Here is a 13,299-nt window from a genome sequence, read left to right as displayed (position 1 = left end):
TTAGTAACAACAACTTACCTCAATTATTTGGTGCTTTCAAGAATTTTCTGTGACTCACTGCTTTCTGGACAAGAGCGGAGATAGATTATGAACCTTATCTGTATTACCAAAGCCATTTAAAACTCTCACTCAGACTTCAATGCAATGTCAGTCTAATTCTAATTTTAACCTATGCTGAGAATAGACGGCATCACATGAGGCACTTCTGCAAACCCCCTCAGCATTTACCACTGTTACAGTCTTCCCAGTTTGCTGAGTGTGACTGGGCTCCCCTAAACTCCTGGACTCCCATTAACAGAAGTTAAAAATTGAGAATGAGAAGAACAAAGGAGTACTTGTTATGCTATACAATTACCTTGTTTTGAATTTAAAAAGTCAATTAAAAATTAAAAAGGCTAGTTTTGAATTAAAAATTACTGTTTTCTTCAGTAATGTTTCTCTGCAAAGTAACCAAGCTTCAAAGTGGTATTAAACAGCAACATTGACTATATAGACTAAGTATTTTACTCATTACTTTTGCCCATGTTGAAGGAGTCTCTTGCTGAAGAATTTTAGTGCAAATTATCAAAGTCCAGGCAGAAAAGTAATCTTTACCAGGAGGTGCAGAGGGGTTATTACTCACCCCTAYTCATGCTTCCAATCATGAAATATTTTTAATATTCTATTTCTTCAAATAGCCCTTGGAGAAATAAAAGGAGAACAAGTCTGTCAGAATCATTTTCTCCAATCAAATGGAAAGAGAAAACAGGTCAGTATTTGAGGGAGAAGCCATAAAACTGCATAGTTCTAAGCAATTGCACTGGAGTATAAAATGTAAAGATGAAATTTTAAAAGTATTATTAATTTGGTTATAATCCTACCATGCAGAATTGTGTAACAAAAAAAAAAAAACAAACCCAGTCATCTCGTCTACAACYAGCTAAGTAAATGAACACCAATACCTACTTGAAAAGACACTAAGTACTTCAGCTTTCAATCCTTGCAATCTTCTATACATTAAAAAAAAATTATGCAAAAGCAAAAGATATCCAAAATATCCTGTTATAAGAATATCATTTAGTTTTGGTACAGAGTCCAAAACTCTATTCCTTGATCTAAACCAGTTGTAACTAAAATTCTCATTTTCTCCTCCTTAAAAGAAACAGATAATTTGAGCTAGGGAAAATCCCCCAAGACCCCTCATTTATTGGCGTTTTGAAAGACAAAGAAATTTCAGGCTCCTTGCTCAAGTAAAATTATTCTGTCTTAAATATTTCAAAGCAATTTTATTGATTTCCTTCATACAATTACATTTCCTCAACTTATTTTCTCAATGGTCATCAGATTAAAAAATATCCTATTTAGACTAAGCCCTTACCACAACAAAACACTTGTGTGGAAATAGACATTAGGCTGTGTTCTTTTGGCRGCCTTGAGTACAGTATGTTCTTTAAGGTAAGAAGAAATAGTTTGAGTCACCTGTACAGGATTGCCTGCATAAAATTCATAAATAAAAACAATATTACTACAACTCTTTGTGGCTTTATATTTTTTATTAGGAATAAATAAATCTGATAAAAATGAAATAGGTGATAAGCATGATATATTAGTCAAACTTTGCAAGAAATGACCTTTATATAAAAGACCCTTATACCACAATAGAAATATAAATAGCACCTTACATGGATGCTCCACGCTCCCCTGCCTACATTACCAGCTTTCCTTTTATTCAGTCTCAGCATCACAGATAGCAGGAATTCTACCTCTGGTAGCCTGTCTCACATCTTCACAGCTAAATGCAATAGACARCTTTGGTCTACAATTTTGGAGAATGCTCCTGTTTTTGATATATCTAAAAAAAAAAGGAGAAAACATCCATTTTGTGCGTCACAAATTCATTTTAAGGCCATGTAATGGTCTTTTCTTGTGTCTGTGTGCAACTTACGTTTCTAGAAAGTATTTATATCCAACAGTTTTCTTCATATCTCCCCTTACATCACCAGTGCAATCCTCATGATCTGTTTAGTTTACTTTAAAGCCACATAACTGGTTTCTGTTCTAAAGGCATTTGAAYTTATTCATTATGTGCCTCGTATCTGAGTTTAAGAAGTCCTTATCTCGCATAATTTTATAAGGTCCATTCTTTTTTGAATTTGATTAATCTGTCAGATTMTAATACCTGACTATCAATAACGCAATGCGAGCTTTTAGAATTTGTTTAGCCTACTGTCATGTTTAACAAAAGACAGAACATATTTTGTTTTCTCTTTCTTTCTGGATTAGTTTTAACAGGCAGATGCTTTCTATAAGAAACAAAAGTAACTGGAAAGCATTAGGAGCTGAAACTACTTTCAGCCTTTAAAAATACAGGATATTCTAGAGAGTATTAAGGCCTCGATAGTTATCAATAACTGTTGTCAGTAAGCATTAGARTAAGTATGGCCTCTTCATTTATAGTTTGATAAGGAGTACCTGTGCAAGTAATTGCCAGGAAAAAGTGGACTAAYAAAAGACTTAAGAGTTTTACTCAGTGAAACAACAAAAAGCTCTCTGGACATCTTACAGCAGAAGCATTAAAGGCATTTTATTTGTATATGATTTTTGCATAATCCCTTGTGGGAATTCAGATATTATTTGTTAAAATAAATTTATGTGTCCAAAATGGAAGAACTGTGAGTATTCCCCTTCAAAATTCCCCTTCAGATTATAAATACTGCACGTGTAGAGCAGTGGCACTCAGTTACACCAGCCTGACAATCATTCTTATTATAAAAGGCAAAATAAAGACATTCCACCACCAGATTCAGAAGCTGTGACCTATTCAGTTTGGCAGTGTGCTGTAGAAGAAATTACAGCAATACTAATTGAAAGAAGTAACAACTAATTGAGACTGATATCAGCTGTTGAGAACTTTCAACCACATAACATTATTACATAATGCACGTAGCAAAGGGCACATGTTAGCAGAGACAGCTTTTATAACTATTCAGTCTAATCCACAGAGTTTAAAGGCATATTCTAGCCATGATTTCCTTTATTTAAGGTCCAGCAGCATTGAAGCAGGGTTCTCCAAGTAAGATTTCCACAAGTTAGAAAACCGGGCCATTGTAGCTCCATCAATGATGCGATGATCAGCTGACCAACTCACATTCATTATTTGTGCTTTAAATACTTCACCTTTGCCATTAAACCGAGGAAGAACCTGAAAATCGGAGAAAGGACAAAACTAGAAATACTAAATACTTTCATTAGCAAATCTGTATTTTTTTTGYTCTTGTTTATTTGTTGATCTAAATTTAAACATTTCACTAAATTAGATAGTCAGCAGTAGCACCATGTAAAAAAACAAGACCTTTCCATTATTGTTTGTGCTGTGGATTAAAATATAGTGCAAGCCTGTATAATAAAGTCATATCCTGTTTCCACAATCATGGAAATGCTGAAGTGGTGTAAACCTTTCCTGACTCAAAAGTTTCTTCCTCAATACTTTATTGCACTGTTAATTTTTGGAGTGGCAGTTTCCTTAAAGCAGCTATAAAAAAACGCTCAGAGGAAGAACACAGAAAAAATAATTTCAGTTAATACTAATTTCATTTCCAGCACTGAGCTCAAATGTCTATACTAAAGAAATTCAGAAAATATAAAGCTTTCTTCCCATTCAAAATTCTGTATGGATTCAGCTATTTGGCTCATGAAATCAAACTTCATTGTCAGAATATGTCTCAAGTTTTCTCCTTGATGATAGTAAAATTGCTTTTGCCATGTTGCAAAACTTGCTAAATTGTATTTAYGTTGCTTCTTAGTAACAATAAGGCTAAACATAGATGTGAGTGAAATACAAAAGGATTCTAGAAACTAAGTATGAACCTTTGGTGTTAAAAGACCTCTAATTAAACATTTGATGTCTGCACAGTCATCTAAAACCAATCTTTTCAGTCGTGAGCTATGCGGTTTCTCTGCAATAAARGGAGATTCCATGTGTCATTTTCATTACAGATGACTTTAGCTAAACACTCATCGAKATAAAGTTAATATACCTGTATCTTTCCAAGAGCTCCAATAGCTACTTCAGGAGGTAGTATCACTGGTTTGGCGTAAGTGCCACCAATCTAGAAAAGAAAAAGCTGGCRATTTACTTAACATTTTTTTTAAAGCAGACTGCCTCTTGAATTAATTGCTATAGGTTTTGTTCTTTGCATATTAAACTTCAGTAAAGCTTGCATTTCAGAAGCAGATTTCAGATGTAGCTCTCGTTTTTCCTGTACTTACTGTGCCAATATTTGAAAGGGTGAATGTTCCCCCAGTGAGGTCACTTGTTCCCAGCTGCCCTGCAGAGCCCAAGGATTGCAGGCGATTTAATTCCACAGCAATGTCAAACACGCTGCAGACTTGAACATTTTTCACGTTTGGGACAATTAAACCTTGCTCTGTGTCCATTGCAACTCCAATGTTGTGTGARGCCTGCAACAAGTGTCATTAACCAGACAATATAAACTGTCAACATAAAATGTATTTTATATAAAAAGCCACTTAAATCACATCTTCCTTATTTATCTTTTTAACTTRGAAAGTGCTGTCTTTAGTAAGAAACTCCTGCATACAACTTTGAGGGGAGAAAAGGATGTAAATTTCTCAATATTAGTCTCATATCTGCAAACTGTGAACTGATGTTGACAACTTCACCTTCAGAGAATACAAAATCCTGGAATCAAATTCACACTGCAAACATTACACTTTAGGATGATCACATGTAACAAAACATAAACAGCAAATTATAAAGAGAACACCAAAATTACAAAAAAAAAAAAAAATAGAAACTGAGCTGCTTTTCATTTTTGGAAGGAATATAGAGATTCTGACAAGTATTTACAAAACAGCACAAAGAGTTTGTACTGCAACGAGCAAGTACTCATCACTTAAGAAGATAGATGTTTGCTGCCCAGAGGTATCAATCCAGCAGCTTGTATGAAATAACTTTTATCAAAACCGTACTTTAATATATAAGCGTTGAATGTTGGAACAGTAGAATCACTGGGCCATTACTTAAAAATTGTTGTATTAGATTTGAAATGTTCTCATATTAAAAACTTGGCCCATATTCAGGAAAAAAATAGGAGCCCTTGTAAGATGTTACTTTAGGTTTTCTGCTCACAATGTTTATCCATAGTTTACAAACCTTATATGTGACATTTTGACAGTTTTCATCCAAAGAAGCRTTAAGAATGGGATACTGCAACAACCCCAGAGAGGCTGCCTAGAAAACATAATGAAAGAAGACAAAACTTATTTTTATAGTTTATAATCAGAGAGCTCCATGGAAAAGAAGTAATAATAGGAGACAGCTTAGATTAATAACAGTATGGATTGAGTGTTTAGGTAGCACCCTGAATGGAATAGCATTACCAAAAGTTTCAGACCAAGCTATGCATTCACTGCACAGCGTAGGCAGTGCATCAGCCTTCAGTGAGGCCAACAGTTGGAAATAGAACCATAGCAACTGAATTAAGTGCAATTGCCTGCACTTCTGAACAATAGAAGKGACAATGCTGAGTGACCTAAGGTGTTATTTGCAATACAAAGTTTATAATAACACCAACAATGATGCATGTCATGTAAGGTTCATTTTAAGGGAGCTCAAAAAATACTGACAACTAAAAAATTTGTTTTCTTCAATTCAACACCTGACAATGCTTACCTCCATATTAAATTATGCTGAAGCTGCTCTATCCTTTCTTATTAATATTTCAAAAATTTTCATTGATATTACACATCCCTAGCTGCAATTCCAGCTGTAAATTGATAAGTGACTTAATGAACAAAAAAAAATTTGGAAGTTTTTTTGTGATCTGCCATAACTCAGATTATAGAGAGGTGCTCCAAACTTACAAGCATTGTACAGATTTTGTACTGTTCAATGTGTACTGTGTAAGTAGTCCATACAATGCTCTGCTAGATGCCTCACCTTTATAAAGAAAGGCATAAAGGAAAGCTTAACTCCACGGATTTCAGCTAGAGGTTTCAGCTCTTCTCGCAGCTGAACAAGTTGAGTCAAATCAATCTCATCACAATAACCAAAGTGGGGGATCTTCAGGGCTGCACTCATAGTCTTTACCATGGCCTTCTGAAAACCTGGAAAATATTCATTATCTTCTTAAAGCAACAAAAGGAGACTCTGTGAAGTTGTGGTGAAGTTTCATCTGTTATTTGTTTCATTAAACAAATAACACAACATACAAAAACCAAACCAAAGCTAAACCACAATTAAAAAAGAACATGGTAAAGAGCACTTATTCAGTTATTCAGTTCATGGAACTCATTTTTTATGACTTATTTTATTACTTATTTATGACTTGTTTTATTACTTTTATTACTTCCGATTTTATTACTGCATCTCTCTCCTACATATGTGTGAATTTTAAACCATAATATGATAATCTGCATTACCCTTTCCAGCCTCTCCAAATAAACACTGCTTGAAAGGCAAGCAAAATCCTTTTCTCTTCCCTGTTTAATGTGATTTTTTGTTACCTTAGTGTCTTTTATGGCACTGTTCTCCAGAATCAGTGAATACTATTCACATAACAATGCAGTGTGCTATAATTAAGCACTGATAAACCCTTAAATTCACTGCACTTTGCTATTAATTGCTATTTTTCCCATTAAAAGTCCATGTTTCAGAATTCCTACCTGTTTCAGCACACATTTGAAGAATAAGCAAGTGCAGATTGCAGCCCAACTCTGTCCAACCAAAACATGAACAAATATTTTGTAAAACAATCTCAGCAGAGATGCTTCTTACAGAGAATGTTTTCCTAAATGCTTGCTTGCATAACATTAACATGAAACACACTCCCATCAAATGGAATCAGCTTTCACAGACCAGCATTTACTGGTTGTCTTTTGTGACCATGGTGTAAAGATTTTATATTTCATGATTTACCTGTTACAGGTTCAGTTTTATCTTTTCCTGAAAATACAATGGGTCTGGAAACAGGTACTGGAATTTTGCGTGCTTTGTCTTTTGGAGCAGCTGGCACAGCCTCTGTTTTCCTCAAAGGTGGGACAATTTCGGCCTTCGGTGATGGAGGCAAAATAGCTCCTGTTTGTTTGGCCAAGTAGTTGAGTATATCTTCTTTAAGGATTCTGTTATCCTTCCCTGTCCCAACAACTTCGCTCAATTTTATCTAAAAAGTACATAACAAGATGTGACACTTAAGTTTTACAGCAATATAAAGACATCTTATATTGAGAGCTAAGGTTAAAACTACTCCCATTTCCAATCCAACATATCTGCAGTTTTGTTTCTCTCTCTATAATTTATTAGGCACTCAACACTGTTCAAGTCATCCAAAAGCCCCACTAGGTGTTTGACTGCATACTTCAAGGAGGAACTGTGGATACTGCTAACCTCTTAATTACCTCAGAGGATCAATAGTGAAATATTAATTTGAAAAAAGCTATTTGTCACTTAATTATCTCCTAAAAACGCATCACAAGGTTTCAAAACCAATAAAATTTTCATAGATTCATAGAGAAAAAAAGGCATTAGAAAGGCACATAAAACATCACCCAGTATATATCCTCTGCTTTAACTCATATCTGAAAAACAGAACAAGGTATTCTTTTTTTTTTACTTTTCTCTCCTCCTTTCTCTGCAGAGATTCTCAGGAATTTACTCTAGTATTCTTACTTTCATTCTAGGTTTTCTCAGTCTTCAGCCTAAAGCATCCTTGCTGCGTTTTAAGCCCAGTAATCCTTTTTCTATCCACCATAGTCATCAGAAAGCACAATCCTCTTCATTTTTACAACAGTTTTCACACACTCAAAGTGTATTTGAAAATAAGTGTTTCCTCTCGATCTGTGTCTTCCTACTCAGTTAAACTGCCATATAAAAGCTGGGCAAAATGCAGCAGGACCTTATTCAGCAAACCTACATTGTTCTCCATGGCCAGGCGACGAACTGCAGGGGTTGCTAATGTTTTGTGACCTTTTATCTCCTGGTGAGTGTGCTCTTCATGAGACATGGGAGGTGTTTCAACAACATCTTCTTCTGGGGCAACACCTGCAAACAGCAAGAAAAAAAATTAACTTTACTACATTATAAGTATGTGTTAAATTTCAACCTCTACCATTCTGTGATTCTGTGACAGCCAGTGTTTTTATGATTTGCTTTGAGTTAATATGGATAAGAATACAGTTTGCCAAAGGCTCCTGCTTAAGCTACAGATTCAATATAAAATGTCTAAGAGATTTTAAATTCTAACAAAATACCACAACTTTGTCTACTCAAATTGCTTGGCTTTATACAGGGAAATAAAATTTAAAGATTTTCAGGAGAAAAAAGTAAACTTCTCTGTCACTGACTGTGTTATGACAATAAACATACAATATGCAATAGAAAAAATTGGCTTACAATACCTTTTGAAGCATCAATTTCAATGTCCACTAATGGTTTTCCAACAAAAGCAATTTCATCTATGCTGTAATGGAGTTTTCTAATGACACCATCGTAACGACTAGTGATAGTAACAGAGGCTTTATCACTCTGTACCTCACAGATGCTATCAAACTGAGACACACTGTCACCTTCCTTTACGTACCTAGGAGGAGAGACAGCCTACTGTGACACATGGCAGTGTAAAAATCTGTTCTTAGTGTATTTATTAGAAAGCAGAGCTTACCATTCTTTTACAGTCACCTCCGTAATTCCTTCTCCAATGTCAGAAAGCTTAAACTGGACAATTTGGCCACATGAAACTTGAAACAGAGAATAAGAAAATACATCATGTTTAATACTAAATACAAGATAACAGACCAAAAAATATGAATGCATCAGAAACAGTCTACATACCAGCTATATGTAAAGCTCTAACATAACACTCATACAATAGCAAAATAAAATAAATAATTTTATTATGAAAAAGATTACCAGCAGATGTTCTGAATAATCGCTGTTGATGACTAAACTTGAGGGCAGATTTGTCAAACACGCACACATATTTTGATTTTATAAAGCGAATGYTGCTGCACGATCTAACGCGATGAATGCAAACCTGGGGAGAAAAGTCTCAAGGGTTAATACAATGGACTGAGGATGTAGAGCTCATTTAATAGTGCTGATATAACAGTAAGGCTAAAATAGTTTCTTTCTAGTCTATATAAGAGAAGTTCTTATGGAAACACAATTATGCTGAATTCATACTTGAATACACAATAACCTTTACATTAGCAAAAGCCTTGCCACCTTTTTAACTTCTTCCACTAACACAACACATGGGGAGAACAAAGCCCCAGTGACATAACCARTTAACAAAAATCATGACAGGATTTGGTGAGTGATTCATTGCTACTGTTTCTCTCAGGAATTAACTTAATCAGGACAGGTACACAAAAAGCACACATATGAACTACATCAGCCATCTGAAATATTCTTATCCAGAGTGAATGCTGGAGGCTTCCCTATACTGCAGGAAAAACCAGCATATTTTTCTTCATCAGTTCTTATTCCTATCAGAATTATTGATCRGAAGTACTAATCAGAAAGGAAATTCACACCAGAGGGCACAGAAATTTGCCCTTTCCTCTCTATTACTACACAGGAGGCAATCATCTGCAAGTTAACATCAAATCAGCTTCAATGATCTTTTTCAAGAACTGGGCATGAGATGGTTTTCTTTTATGGTTACAATTATATTTATCCAGAAATCAACTTTAAAGAGTCTACAGAATTTTCTGAAAGATTCTTCAGACAAAACTTTTATGTTTTAAAGCATCATGTAATCAGCCATGATTGTGATCAAAGCAAAGCTGGTAGTGCCTGCATTGACATAAACAGATATTTTRTTAATCTCAACACAAGTTAGTTCAGACACGTTTTTATCTAGGAAGATTTCTTAAATTTAATGTAATTCTGGYGTTATGTTGTCTTAAGAGTGCTGTAAAATTTATAGAAATAATTTTTCTGTAGCTACTATCTCTAACTAATTTAGAGATATGAAAAAAAATTCAGGTGCTACAATGTACCTCAAGTAGCTCAAAACTGTAAAATTTAGAAATTATCTTCTTAGAGGAGCCAGAAAACAGCACACCTGCATGGGAAAGTCCATTTTAACTTCTTGTTTAAAAAATTCTTTCAGTAATTACAGAGCATATGAAACTTCCTGTCTCCCTCCCCACACCCCAAACTGTTCAACTATTTGCTATCACATTTCACTTTTTAAAAAGTACATTATTCAGCAGTCCATACAATTCTGAACTGACTATGTACTCCTTTTCTGTATTATTTAACTTAGCATTGCAAGATATATTTAATATTACCTTTCTTTGAGGAACATTTATACAACATGATCTATCATAATGCACACAGCAAAGTTATATCATATGAGTTACCTTTCAGCTGCCTACTGATCTAGAATGAGAACTTTTCTAATTCCTATAATGAGCAAATAGAAAATCTTTCCATTAGTCCTCCAAACACCTTTCTGTATTCAACAATTAGGTAACATGGTAATTTCAAGCTATGAAAAATTGTGGTTTATCAATGTATTTTAAGTTCTCATTGAAACTGGTACATAATGTACATCTTCACAATCCTATTTTCTACTATTTTTCATTCTGGGTTTCTTCCCATTTGAAGGTTACATGTTTACATAAAAATGTTACTGAAAAAATGGTACAACTAGACCGTTTTGTCACAAACTTACAAAAAGCCTCTTTTCTCTTTATATGACCCTAAATGAAAAACATTTGGTATTTACCTGTGAAGATGATCACAAGGAGCAAGTCAAATCTCTGAACTATTTCTAAATGTGAAGTTTCACAATGATTTCCATATGTTTTTAACCTTTGGTTACCAATGCAGATAGTGAATCAGTAATGTCACTGCCAAAAAAGAGACTGGTTTTGTTACAGAAGAGTTACCATGCTGTTTCATATTATATATGTATGAATAATTCAAAACTACTGCATTTTTCAAAACGGAATCTTTCTGGTTCTGCACATTCTCTACCAAAAAGTCGCTGTGCTAGTACATTAAAGTCATAATATAGGACACAATCTCTTCACAGAACAGTGTTTCTTATAACAAGGAAAAAATTAAAATCCATTAAACGAAGAGACTGTATTTACAATTTCAGCATTTTATCACCATAATACTGGTGTAATGCCAAATAAGGAAATAAAAATAGCACATGAAAGACAAAATTAGCTTTAATATGCATCACATACCCATCTACATATTTTGATGTCTGGAAAAATCTATCAATAAAACTCAAATGTAACTGCTAGTACTAAACTTGTTAATGGCACTACTATTCCACTGTACAGTAATTTAAAGGCAATAATGCCTCATTCAGGCAGCACCTTTCTTGTGCAAGTCTTTGATGGGCAGTTACTCAGGCAAAAAAGGAACTGTGGTCCACACAGTCACTTGCTGGGACTGAGGACACCCCAGCCTGGCTGTCGGAGCTGTGGTTTGACCCAATAGGGAAGCTGAGTGCATTCTGGGGGAGAACTGCCTTGCCCCTCAGGTTCAGGTTTGTTTTCTTCCTTAAAAAGAAGCCAACTGTGATTTTCTAAATTGCCACTGATCCTGATAATGTATGCTGGCCTCAGAACAAAATATTTTTAAGCAGCCTGCAGAGAACTGATTACCTGATGGAGTAACACTAGATTTCCAAGTCAAATGGAACAGTTCGTGCTCAAAGGCAATGACTTTGCATTAAAGGATATTGCCTGGCTGAACTCTTTTGACTTCTGTCKCCCTGAGTCATTTTCATGAACATTTCCTCATATTGGATTTGTTTTGCACATATATTCTCTATTTCCAAGTGTACAGTTGCCTGTATACTAAAGCAATAGCCCTGGTTACCTGTTCTAGTCCAATGCCATCCCTCACCTAAATACCTGGCACATGTCCCAGTGYCCAGGTAACTGCCATTCCACTAACACTTAAAGGTCCCCTGGCCCAGATTCAAAATGTGCTTGCAGGAAACACACACTATAAACCAGCCAATTATGTAGTTCAGCATACACATAGATAAAATGAGCATTCTCAAATTATCAGAATCTCCCTCTGGATTTAAGAATAAATAGAAACATGACTAAAAAGAAAGTGTTCTTTTCAATGCTCTTAATTAGTAAAATTATTTATAAATACTTAAAAATTACTAGCTGAAAACTAGATTGCAAAAGTATAATTTAAAAATACCTCATAATTATGCTTTAAAATTACAATATGAATTATTAAGAGAAAAAAAAAATAGAAACTGGAACTGATCCCTAATTTTGTTTCTAGAATTGAAAAGTTATTTCTTTTCTGACATTCCACAAAACAGTGGTAACATAATTGGAAATCAAAATTCTTCACAACAGCAAAACAAGAAGACAGAAGAAGGAAAAACTAAGTCTTCATGACTATACGTTCATGAGATTGTAAGTATCCTAAAAGACAACCAAAGTAGATTCACTTCTTATGGTAAGGTATCTGAACTACTTTTCGAGTATCGAGRTTCCTAGGATTCAAAGAAATCCGCTTCCCTTTTTTGTATACGGAGCCACACCGTCTCCGTGCTGATGGGGTACACGAAGGGAGCTGATGCGTGGGCCGAGAAGCGGTGATGGCAGTGCAACAAAGTATAGGCAAAGCAATAATGAGATGACTTAGAAATAACACAAGAGGCGGGTGTCACTGGCCTTTTACAGAAAGGCACACGTTTCTTTCGCAGGGAGCACGGGCAAGGGCAGGGCATTGCGGGGRCTGAGCGGGCGGAGGGTGTCAGTGCCGGGGACCCTGTGCAGCGCGGGGCGGACGGTCCCGGGCACTGCCGGGGACTCGCCACCTGCGCGGAGCACGGTGAGCGCACACGGGGAGGGGACATGAGGCGCTGCCCGCCCCYGGGCACTGCCGAGGCGGCAGGTCCGCCAGAGTGTCGCGTTTGCAGAGGCGCTCGCTGTCCGCCCGCCGGAAGGCAGGCGCAGGACTCGCGGATGCCGCGCGTTTTCCCTCCCCTCCCGGCGGGCCGGGAGCGCCGCCACAAGCGGGGTCCCCGCTCCCCTTACCAGGCGCCCCGCGGCTCGGCAGCTGCTCCTCAGCGCGGTCACGGCCGCCATCTTACCCCGGGCAGAGCGGCCCCGCACACACCCCCGGCACAGCCAACCGGCGGCGGCCGCGCCGGCACAGCCAACCAGCAGCGGGCGGGGGCCGCGGGACAGGCGGGGCGGCGGGGCCGGCAGCGCGGGCGGCGCTCGGGGCACACACGCCCACGGGAGGGACCGGGAGAGCGGCCCCTGTGCGCGGGATACCGGGGCAGAGCTGCGGAC

At 36.8% G+C, this 13,299-nt stretch overlaps 1 protein-coding gene across 1 annotated transcript; it reads right to left on the bottom strand.

The window, feature by feature from the left end:
- Positions 1 to 1,297: 1,297 nt before the first annotated feature.
- DBT (dihydrolipoamide branched chain transacylase E2) lies at positions 1,298 to 13,130 on the bottom strand. Its single transcript, XM_057364309.1, has 11 exons — positions 13,039 to 13,130; positions 8,909 to 9,032; positions 8,661 to 8,736; positions 8,398 to 8,579; positions 7,914 to 8,041; positions 6,920 to 7,163; positions 5,942 to 6,108; positions 5,156 to 5,233; positions 4,249 to 4,440; positions 4,017 to 4,088; positions 1,298 to 3,181 (listed from the first exon to the last, which is right to left on the bottom strand). The coding sequence occupies exons 1-11, from the start codon at positions 13,087 to 13,089 to the stop codon at positions 3,014 to 3,016; spliced, it is 1,482 nt and encodes a 493-aa protein (XP_057220292.1). The 5' UTR covers positions 13,090 to 13,130; the 3' UTR covers positions 1,298 to 3,013.
- Between the last annotated feature and the right edge of the window lie 169 nt (positions 13,131 to 13,299).

Source organism: Malurus melanocephalus, unplaced genomic scaffold (genome assembly GCF_030028575.1).
Source record: "Malurus melanocephalus ecotype Western Australia unplaced genomic scaffold, MMel_1.1 scaffold_37, whole genome shotgun sequence".
In the NCBI taxonomy this organism is placed as follows: domain Eukaryota; kingdom Metazoa; phylum Chordata; class Aves; order Passeriformes; family Maluridae; genus Malurus; species Malurus melanocephalus.
This window is presented reverse-complemented; position numbering and strand designations above follow the sequence as displayed.